This window comes from Carassius carassius, chromosome 20 (assembly GCF_963082965.1).
Source record: "Carassius carassius chromosome 20, fCarCar2.1, whole genome shotgun sequence".
Taxonomy (NCBI): Eukaryota; Metazoa; Chordata; class Actinopteri; order Cypriniformes; family Cyprinidae; genus Carassius; species Carassius carassius.
The window spans coordinates 30913768-30925877 of record NC_081774.1 but is presented as its reverse complement, the minus strand read 5'-3'; the positions used below and the strand labels follow the sequence as shown (position 1 = coordinate 30925877).

General features: G+C 41.0%; 1 protein-coding gene across 1 annotated transcript in view; it reads right to left on the bottom strand.

The window, feature by feature from the left end:
• pth1r (parathyroid hormone 1 receptor) overlaps positions 1–12110 on the bottom strand; it is a 79805-nt gene that overhangs the window by 13198 nt on the left and 54497 nt on the right. The window contains exons 3-5 of the mRNA XM_059500986.1: positions 11601–11711; positions 9393–9517; positions 3944–4038 (exon numbers count right to left, since the gene is read on the bottom strand). Of these exons, the coding sequence (XP_059356969.1) occupies positions 3944–4038; positions 9393–9517; positions 11601–11711 (331 nt within the window). The remainder of the gene's footprint in view (positions 1–3943; positions 4039–9392; positions 9518–11600; positions 11712–12110) is intronic.

The following is a 12110-nucleotide window of genomic DNA, read 5'->3' as shown; positions in this document are numbered from 1 at the left end:
TGTTAGCGTGGCGCCATGCGCCAGCGCCCAGGAGGAAGCTACACTCCTAGTTGAGTGAGCTCTCACCCCTGGGGGGCATGGCAGGTCTTGACCCTGATAAGCCAGGACAATAGCATCCACTATCCAGTGGGATAACCTCTGCTTGGAGACAGCCTTTCCCTTCTGCAGGCCTCCGTAACAGACAAAGAGCTGGTCTGAGGTCCTAAGGCACTGAGTTCTGTCCACGTAGTTGCTGAGCGCACGTACTGGACAGAGCAGCGCCAGGGCTGGGTCTGCCTCCTCCAGGGGCAGCGCTTGCAAGTTCACCACCTGACCCCTAAAAGGAGTGGTGGGGACTTTGGGCATGTACCCAGGCCGGGGTCTCAAGATAACGTGAGAGTTAGCCGGCCAGAATTCCAGGCACGCTTCGTCAACTGAAAATGCCTGCAGGTCCCCGACCCTCTTCACCGAAGCCAAAGCCGTCAGGAGCGCAGTTTTCAAAGATAAAAACTTTAGCTCAACTGAGAGCATGGGTTCGAAGGGAGCCCTCTGCAGTGCCGATAGATCCACTGCGAGGTCCCAAGAGGGGACTTGCTGAGGGCGAGGCGGATTGAGCCTCCTTGCTCCTCTCAGGAACCTGATGATCAGATCGTGCCTCCCCAGAGACTTACCTTCAACAGGGTCATGGTGAGCCGAAATGGCGGCCACATAGACCTTGAGGGTGGAAGGAGACAGCCTTCGTTCCAACCCCTCCTGAAGAAAGGAAAGCACTGTCCCAATCGGACATTCCCAGGGGTCCTCACGCCGTGAAGAACACCAAGTGATGAAGAGGTTCCACTTCAAAGCATAGGCGTGTCTGGTGGACATGGCTCTAGCTGAAGTGATGGTAGCTACCACCTGTGGTGGCAAGGTACCTAAACCTTCCGTGACCCGTCCAGGACCCACACATGTAGGTTCCACAGATCAGGACGTGGGTGCCAGAGGGTGCCCCGTCTCTGAGAAAGAAGGTCGTTTCTCAGAGGAATTGGCCAGGGAGGGGCTGTCGCAAGGAGTACAAGTTCGGGGAACCAGGTCCGGCCGGGCCAAAAAGGCGCAACCATGAGGACCTGCTTCTCGTCCTCCCTGATCTTGCACAACGTCAGTGCAAGAAGGCTCACTGGGGGAAACGCATACTTGCGCAGGCCAGCTGTGTGCCAGGGCCTCCGTGCCGAGAGTGCCCTCAGTCAGGGAGAAAAAGCCGCGCGAACATGGCGGCCGAGTCTATTTCCATACTGAGAAAAGAGATCCTCTGCACAGGGGAGAGCTTGCTCTTTTCCCAGTTGACCTGAAGACCCAGTCGGGCAAGGTGTCTGAGCACCAGATCCCTGTGCTCGCACAACCACTCTCGAGAGTGAGCTAGGATCAGCCAGTCGTCGAGGTAGTTGAGAATACGGACACCTTGTTCCCTGAGAGGAGCCAGGGCTCCCTCCGCGACCTTCGTAAAGACGCAGGGAGACAGGGCCAAACCGAATGGGAGAACCTTGTACTGATATGCCTGCCCCTCGAAAGCAAACCGAAGAAACAGTCTGTGTCGAGGAAGAATGGAGACATGAAAGTACGCTTCCTTCAGGTCGATCACTGCAAACCAATCCATCGGACAAATGCATGCAAAAATGCGCTTGGGCGTTAGCATCTTGAACGGGAGTCTGTGCAGAGCTCGGTTCAAGGCACGCAATTCCAGGATTGGCCGTAACCCACCTGTCTTCTTGGGTACTATGAAGTAAGGGCTGTAAAAGCCGGACTTCATGTCAGCTGGAGGCACCGGCTCTATCGCGCCCTTTGCCAGCAGGCCTTGACAGGGGCATCTTTGCCCACCATCGTCGCATGGACACCCCGAAACCTGGGGGGACGCCAGACGAACTGAATCGCGTAGCTGAGCCTGAGTGTCCGGATGAGCCAGCGGGAAGGCCTGGGGAGCTCTAGCCAGGCTCCCAGGAACAGAACCAGCGGGGTCAAGGGGACTACAGGCGTACCCACAGTGGGGCAGCGTGGTGGAGCAGACAGCCCCGGCATGGGAGGCATAGCGTCCCTTAGCGGGGGCGGAGTGCGGGCACTCGTCTGACTCCAAGTAGCAAAGAGGGCATGAGAAGGCGAAGCGTTCTTGAGGCCGGCTTTGCATGGAAACTGGCAAGGGGAGAGGAGAACAAGAGCGGCGAGGAAGCACGTCGCCATCTGTCGTTCGTGGCCTCTTGGGACACGGATGTAGATGAAACATCTCTTTTAGTGAAGGTTTGGGTACCACCGGCCGCAGGGCCAGTGGCAGAACAAAAAGAAAATGAGAACAAAGGATTCTCCCCCGGCCCTCCTCCGGGGGAAGGAGTGGTCCTGCTACCATCTCCTGATGAGCTGACGTCTCCAACTCCGGGTCGCCTGTCTCAGGAATGCCACTTGGCCTGGTGTTTGGCAGGCTTAGGGGCAGAGACGGGTTGCGCCGCCCTTCTGCGGCCATCTCCTCGCTGCGGCCGGTGTGAAGGCTGCTGCTGTGGACGAGCGGGAGTGGACTCAGACTGCTTCTGGGCAGCAGAGAACTGCTGGGCAAAGCTCTCTACCGTGTCGCCGAAGAGGCCATCCTGGGAGACCGGGGAGTTGAGGAGCTGAGCCCGATCAGACTCCCTCATGTCTGCCAGGTTCAGCCATAGGTGGCACTCCTGGACCACCAAAGTGGACATCACCTGACCCAAGGAGCGCGCAGTGACCTTCGTCGCCCGGAGAGCGAAGTCGGTAGCAGTGCGCGCCTCTTGCAAAACCCCTGGGTCAGCACTGCCCTCGTGCAGCTGCTGGAGCAGCTTGGCCTTATAGACCTGAAGTGAGGCCATGGCATGCAGGGCAGAAGCGGCCTGGCCCCCAGCTCTGTAAGCCTTGGCCACAAGCGTGGATGAGAACTTACAGGCCTTGGAGGGCAGCTTGGGACCGCCACGCCAAGCGTGGCCGTCACGAGGAGCGATGTATCGACGGCACCCAGAAACACACAGGCGAAATGACATCTTTAAAAAGATGCAAATCGGCCCGTATCTCTTTTGTGAAAGAAATTTGCTCTTTCAGAGGTGTTGAAGCACTCAGGGGAATGCTGGAGCTGTCCCAGGAAACCCAGACGAACCGCTGAATCGTGCCGTCACACCAACACCAGTGACTCTGGTGCTTGTAGCACTCCGGTGAAAGCAGCACACGATGTGCTCGGCTCCAAAGCGAAAGCTTGAATACGAGTTGCTCGCGTTGCTCCTTATATACCCGCTCTGCGGGGCGGAGCTCGCGATGCAAATCCCGTAGACCAAGGTACTTTGTGTACCATTGGCTCGTTTTGTACCACTCGAAGGTGATTGGGCTCTCGGGCGAGATCCCATTCGTAATGTTGAAAGTGACCGAGTGAAAGGGAAGTCTGAATTTTGGGGGTATACAATCAAAGCTGTGAGAATAATTATGGAATACAAACTTACAATTACGAGAAACATAGTCAGAATTGCAAGATGTAAATGCTAAATTTTGACTTTTTCTCACTATTTTGAGTTTATATCTTGTGTTTCTGACTTTTGTCATGCATTTGCGAGTTTATATATCGCAATTCTGATTTTGTCTATGGCTAACTGTTTAACAAACTGACAAGAATTTCTGCAAAATAGTTCTGTTGTTCAGCAGGAACAATAATAGTGTTAAAGCTGCGAAAGCTGACATGCTGTTTGCTAATTTTATGCAAGAACTATGTGAATCTAAGAGAGAGAGAAAAAAAATGTAAAACATCGAGTAAAAGGCAGTGCCAGAATATTTGATGCATAGACGTCGTTTGATGTGCCATTTTTGTCCAAACAATACAATTTTTGCACAACTCCCAGACTGAGGAAAATGCCCTTAAAATTGCTTTTTTCAATTCTTCATTGTGAAGGGCTTTGTCAATTCTTTCTGCGAAAACAAGAAGGAGGCCTTTTCTTACCGAAAGTATCCTAGGATGACTGTTGCCACCATAAGTGATCCCAGAGAGATGGAGTAGCCCACGGTATAGATCAGGTAAAGTCTGTCAAAAACCTCCTGAGAATAAAGACAAAAATAAGAAAGTGAGAACAAGAGCTAGCAAATAACAGAATGGAAAACAGCTGAAGGTCTTGGTGTTCAAGCAAGAATATCAGAATTGGCATATAAAACAGACAATCATAGTATAAACAAATCATATATTGAACATGTATTAGGTTAAATAACAACAAACAAAATTGCTGCAGTTAGCATTTACATTTAGTCATTTAGCAGATGCTTTTACCCAAAGCGAATTATAAATGAGGACAAAGCACTCAAAAAAAAAAGAGAAGAAAAATTGCAATGATATGAAAGTGCTATGAAAACGCATTACATGTAGCAAGTTTTTTGTAATTATTTTTTATATAATTCCTTTTTTTTGCTTTTGTTAATTGTATAATTAATAAAAAACAAAACAGAGAATACAAAAAGATTAGAAAAGCAAGTGTTAGTTTATATGTATATATATATATATATATATATATATATATATATATATATATATACAGTATATATATATATATATATATATATATATATATACATATATACATATATACATATATATATATATATGTAAGAGAACCTTTTAATTAATTCTTAATCTCAATACAATATATTATGACCTTGTCTGAAACAATCCCAGTTACTTTATGCTTCCTGCTATTTACACCACATGTTTCTGTTTGGGCTTAAACTCAAAGCTGAAGCATTTGCATCTTTTGGCGTGCAAACACAAGCAGAGCTGCTGAAGGAATTACCTATCCAATCTCTGCCTTTGGCGTTTTTTTTTTTTTTTGCCAGAAGTGCAACTGTTTATTTGGAGAGCAAGCTGACACCCGGTGGCCTCTTGCAAAAACTGTTTGTCTGGAAGTTCAGAGACTCGACAAAAGCTGAGCGGTGAGCGGCCATGCTTTCAACTGCGATTACTTCAGGCTGTAGGCAGCCGAGCAAGTTCACATCGCAACCGCACTAAGTGAGCGAGCTGGATCAGTGGTGTGCATTAGAGGAGAGCAATCTGGAGCTGATAGAACAAGAGATTTGCCAGCTGTTAACATTTAGCATGAGATGCGATGGCCAAACCCAGCGCTTAGTTAGTGCTGTTGAGTCGTTGCACTCCAAAGCATTTCATTTGCTCGGATGAATTTCTCATTAACTGCAGAAGTGGCTCTTGAGACTTGGGAAGCAAAAAGGCATGACCTCAAAATATAGATTCCTACATTCACCCAACCATGTTACAGATCAAAGGAAAGTATCTTCCAAAAAAGTGGCAAATAAAAAACTGGAAACCACAATTGATTATTTGAACAAATAAATTTTGTGCGCAGAGCAATCACGGATCTGGAAATCGAATCTGGAAAGCCTTTGTGACAGAATTGTGAATAAATTGATCCAGAACTAATGATCGTAAAGGGACAGCTTGCTCAGACCTGAATGATGGATGAATAAATGAGATGTTAGCAATGATGCGTAACAGTAAATGTCAGAACTGAATTAGAGCAAATTACCTTAATGATCCACTTAATCAGGAAATTCACATAATACAGAGAAATTACTCATTTTGATCTATTCATGTCAAATTGTGGAACTAAAGATGAGTGGTATGACCATAAAATATGCAATATTTTAGACTTCATTACCCTGTGGTGGATATATCAGAGCTATCACAGAGTAAATCAGTCATTAATCTAAAATTAACTGTGAGAGCAAAATGAAATATACAATACAGACCATGATGTGACCCAAACCAGACAAAACATATATATATATATATATATATATATATATAATATAAAATATATTTCAAAATTTAATTGCAAAAAAGGCACAAAATGTCCTCTGAATGGGTTTTTGTCTTACCTTTATATAATGTGATTTAACAAAATAATTTTTCCTGAAAGAATCAGCCATTTGAATGAATTAGTTGAATGAATGGCTCACTCAATACTGCCGTCACTTACAGGTGGTATTAATTTCATATCTAGAGTATCATTTACATTTAGCAGTGTAAATGCATTCATGCCACCTCTGAGTCTGAAGGGCCTGTGCAAACATACCTAATGCAACTTCAGATGCAGCTTCTGAAAACAATATTATAGCCACATTGCAGCCTTAAAGGTTTGTCTGATGTAACATCTGTTCAGTGAATTTAACATGTTGCCATAACAGAACGTAACCCATAGGATGCTGCATAATAATGCAACAGGAACATGTCAGTGGCCACAACGTCAGAAGCCCTAGAGAATCACACTGATTCATTAGCTGATGGTGTTGAAGAGACACCATAACAAGACATTTATGAAGTTAAATCCTGTCAGATTTTCTGCTTTACACAGTACATGAAGCCAAGCAGCTACAGAAAGTATCTACACAGTAATCCAGACGTTTTCTATTACAAGTTTTTGGTGAACTACATTGATTATCCTGATTCCATTGATTAAATTCAGCCTTGTGAAGTGGAATAGTTTTTCACTGAGGCTTTAGCTGATGTGCATTCCTCATCTAAATGATAAATAGTTCAGTTCAGCCCACAGCTCAGCCTTTTGCCCGTTGACACCAAAATGAAAAGCACACAGATGACAGAAACAAATCTAAACAAAACTAAACAAACAAAAACTTTAGTGTTAACATTGATGACTAATGAATTGTGTTCATAATGTGGTTTGTCTTTTAAAGGAATATGAAAGAAAGTCTTCTCATGTTGTTCCAAGTCTGCATGTCTTCTGATGACACGACAGCTTTGAGTAAGGACCAAATCAAAATTTAAACACTGATGGGGGAATTTATTAATCAGTTGCTACTCTTTTTCACATGAATGCCAACAGGAATACCTGCATCGTATTCACAAAACACTTGCAGTCCAGTTTAGCATGCACAATGCTGAAAATCTACTGCGTCTCAGTTTTTAAATGAAGTCACTGATATTCTACTGCGTGCACACACACGTTCTATGTAAATTATGTTAATTTAGCATTGTTTCTTACAGTGTTGAGTACTCGAGACTCAGACTTGGTCTTGAACTCGGTCTCGAGACCGTATTTTAATGGTCTTGGTCTTGTCATGGACTTGTGTGCATTTTGACTCGGTTTTGACTCGGACTCGAACATATTAGGAATCTGACTTATTCCCGAGTCCACTAGAGTCTCAATCAAAATATTTCATGATTATTACTGTATGTTAATATTTCTTTAAATTGATGAATGATTGACACGTTCAATGATTGGTGATTTTCTTGTGGCATGAGATGTTAGTGTAATGTTAGTGCAGAGGCAGCAGGACTCATGAACTTAACACATTATCTTTTTAAAACGTCTGTTACATCTATTATTCAGTTTGCATATAAGAGCCACAAAGAATTTGTGTGCAGTAAGACTCTAAAAAAGAAACATTCTGTGATATGTGGCCTTTTTACACTTAACTGATAATATTTTAAACCTATCTACAGTGTAGATGCCATGTTATATTTGATATACTGTTTGAGTATGGTGCCAATTGTATTGTTTCCACCAAACATTTGACATACTCTTGAAGATTTCTTTAGGTCTTGTCTCAGACCCAATCTCTCTGGTCTCGGTCTTGACTTGGACTCGAATGAGCTGGTCTCGTCTACAACACTGGTTTCTTATTTACAAAAATAATCTGGCACAATTTGCATTGTGCAGTTATTGCTTAAAGAGGCTGTAGGTTATACATTAAAAAAATATGTTTGCTGCTTGTTCAATGTACTTAATTAAAATGAGCTAAAGCAACACAATTGCTGAACGTTTGTCAACTTAATTGTATTGCGTTAAATCCATGTACAATATATGTGAAACTCAAGTTTACTTCATCCACTTATGCTGTGACTATGACTCATTTTTGCTGCATTAACAGAAACTGGAAATTAGATGTTTAGTTTACAGTAGTTTACTCTTTTTACATCATTAAACATTAAACACTACATGCTTCTCAGTTTATGCAAAAATATCAACTTGAATATACCAGAAACTATAGTGAAGGAATATAACATTTTTACATAAAGGCATTGTGCTACAAATATACTATTATTTAGTAGAATGTATGTGATACTGCTACTACTTTTGAAAAAACTAATAAAACTTTTTAAAGAAATAAATCACAATATTTCTTTCATGTTTTAATTTTAATAGCAAATCCCCTTTATTTACCAAAAAATAAAATGTGTTTAAATTTCATTAATTAAAAGACAAATTAAATTTGGGTGAAACTTGTTTACAGTTTTTTATAATTATATAACTTGTAGAAAAACTTTAAACACAATTGTAAATAAGAATAAAGAATGGCATTGGTTTTATTTTTAGTGATAAAAAGTGTCTGTATTATTACAAGTTTTGCTTTGGTACCGAAATTGGTACCGAGAACTGTGGATCTTCACTGGAATCGGTACCGAATACTGAAATTTTTGTACCATGACAACACTAATCCTTAATATGGAACTGTAACTACTTATTAAATAATCAATATGATTAATTAAACATGTGACCACAAAACCAGTCATAAGGGTCAATTTTTCAAAATTGAGATGTATACATATTATTTCATTGCTGTATGGTTTGTTAGGATAGGACAATATTTGGCCGAGATACAACTATTTGAAAATCTGGAATCTGAGGGTACAAAAAAATCGAAATATCGAGAAAATCACATTTAAAGTTGTCCAGATTAAGTTCTAAGTGATGCATATTACAGATCAAAAATTATGTTTTAATTTTTATATTTATAGTAGGACACTTAAAAAATATCTTCATGGAACATGATCTTTACCTAATATCCTAATGATTTCTGGCATAAAAGAAAAATCAATAATTTTGACACATTCAATGTATTTTGGCTATTTCTACAAATATACCCCAGAGACTTAAGACTGCGTTTGTGCTCCAGGGTCACATATTATTATTACTGTATCAGCTCAAGTAAATTTCCTAGATTCCAGTTTATTTAAGTCTATATATGAAGTGAAGTAAGAAGTTATTTGTCACTGCAGTAATATTAGCACAGCTACTCTTTATTGAGTGAAACAACACAAGTAATGGTAGCCCAGTGTTGTAGAGAAAGGATATTTCAAACACACATCAATTTAGTTATTGTCCAGGTACATTTCTATGCACTGCATCCATTTATATGTTTGAAGTTGCCTTCATAATTCCTTAGTGAATCGGGCACAAAACCAGTTCAGTCAGAATGTGCAAGAAAACACTTAGTAGACACCATGAGAAATACAATGAGGCATGTTCTGAATGAATCAGCAAACAATCAGAATATTCAGTTTTGGATGATGGTATCGAATTTACATATTCAAAATGCTTGTGGGTGACTTCCGTTGATAACAGCAACTGTAAGGTGTAAGGTCTTACCCTCTCATCGTCCGGGTCATAATGGGAGAGGAATTTGGCGCACTCGCTGTAATTAGCCCAGGTTTTGTTGTTATTTGATGCCATCTCCCAGGTCCCATTGATGTCACAGCGCCGGTACGCATGTCCTGTGGATACAGCACAACACATACATTAACAAAAGCATCCTTCATTTAGGAAATCCATGTATTGATTTCTCAATCAGACTGACAGCATTGAGCCACAGCGTATGAAATTATCAATGTATACCACTATTAGCATCAAACAGTGCTACAAATATGGATTGAATTATTGATAAAAAAATATTGAAAAAACACCACTGAGGACAGATTTGAGTAAGATGCCCAAGTTAGTGTTTTCATGTGTAGGTCTCTAGTGTAATTAATGGATCTCTAAAGCTCTGTTGCAAACACTGTTTAACAAGGAAGCTTGCTGTTTGGAAGCAATTTGATTCATCTGTTAGAGAACCTCACCTATTGCAATAGAGTGTTACATTATTGTGTTAATTCAAGAATTAACAAAATACAACATAAAACATATAAATGTAAACATTAGAAAACATACAGTAACACTTTATATAAGGACCAATTCTCCCTATTAACTAGATGATTATTAGCATGCATATTACTAGCATATTGGCTGTTTATAAGTACTTGTAAAATACATATTAATGCCTTATTCTGCATGACCATATTTTAGATCCCTTAATCCACCCCATAACTAAGTTTAACAACTACTTTAATAACTGACAATAAGCAGCAAATTAGCAGTTTATTAGGTGTATTATGCTATAGTGAGAATTGGTCCCTGAATTCTACCCATATCTTATACTGCAATTGTGAAAATATCAAAGTGATGAATATGAGTGTTGTAAATAAATGTTCAAATCAGATTCTGAATCATTCTTCAGATTTTGGATATGACTCCAATAGGAAAATAGGAAATAGGAAAAACATAGTTTATCAGAAAATAAATGAGCGAGTGGGTGAACTTACCCACAGCTCTATTGTTTCTTTCCAGATAGCTGTCTGATTGCATAACATCCATTATATGTAATGTGTTTCTTCCAACACTGATTACTGCTGTGGAATAGCACCACCCTACGCAGTTACAATCTGTAAAGCTACAGTAGCACTGTTTGTATCTACCCAGGCTCATTGTAAATACATGCCTCTACCTACATTTCTGTGAATCTCAAAAACTTACCTGTACATACTAACTTTTGTAGTTTCCAGCTGAAGTGAACACTGGAGGCAGTAAAACTCCAACCACTTTTATTTCTTTTTACTCAAAGTATGTTTTACAGGGCCAGAATATTGAATAAGTTTACCTAATTTGCACAATTCCTTGCACAATATTTTGCTATGACTTCAAAACAATTTTAACAGGCTGTGAGATTTGAAAATTAATCGTTTTAGAAGGTAGCATCACATATACAGCTTTATATACAGTATATGCATTTTCTAATGCAGTATGTTTCAATGGTAGCTCATGTGATACAGTGTGGCACTTGTGAGGTCAAGCGCTTTGAACCCTGTTAAATGATGGTTCGACAAAACAGCTCAAATGTGCATATAAGGAATTAAAATGACAGGGTTGCATCAGCAAAATGTATGCCTGTACCAATGCAACAAATTGAAAAAATTCAAATTCAAAAATTCAAATTGAATACGCGTTTTAGCACCACTCACTGGACATTTAAATTTTAATTTGCTGCTAAACATGCAGTAAGGTACAAACCCTCTGTGTTGCAGAAACGTTGCCTAAAGTACGTATTTCCAATGAGCCTGGGTTGGTTTGTATTGTTTTCTCCCTTGGATTATTTGCTCATGGTTACATGTCACTTTGGCATCTGCTGAATGAATAAATGTAAATGTAATGAAGTTAGGAACAGCACTGCTAGTGCTCAGTTCACTGTCCAGGTCCACAATACATCTGCTTTGTGGAAACACACCCTGTTTTTGTTATGAATACAAGTCAAGCATGTAAAAATGTATGGAAATATTCCAAAATGTTTGTCTGAAAGATGAGACAACAACTTGGAGCGCCAACAATGATGAACTGAGGAGAAAAGCACCGATTTTGGAGGTGGCAATAAACTGTTGTTTATACCAAATATGTGCAGGCTGGAAGTTGTCCATTATTGTCAAGAGAGCGCCGTGTGCATTAGACACGTACCAGTTAGCCACAGGTCAGTGGCTGCAAGCTCACCTTTGTGGTTGAAGTCATATATGTACTCTGGGCAGGCAGTGGACACCATCCTTCCAGGAAGTCCCTCGGGCCAGCAAACGATGCCATCCCACTCCGGCATGCAGTAACCCTCTATAACACAAAGCAGGATTGACATTTAGATAGAGCAAACACTACCACTCCAGAACCTAAACCACCCACCCACTCCAGCAAAACATGAATACCCTCCTCTACAATCTGTGGACAGAGTCAGAGGATACAGTGTAGTTGACAGAAGGCTTTTCTGTCACTTGGACACATTTAGCTGAGTGACAGTGCTACAATCTCTACTGGTCTATCGGCTCGATATACTCAGACAGAACAGAAATTGACAATCACTAGCTTTCACAGCATTTTGTTTGCCTTTTACATGCATGTTTCTATTGTAGTTGAAAGCCAACATGAAATAGCATTAATAAACATTGTTACAGTTATAACATTTTACGGCAAAAGGACATATTTTTATGAAATGTTTTAATTGTGCACAAACAC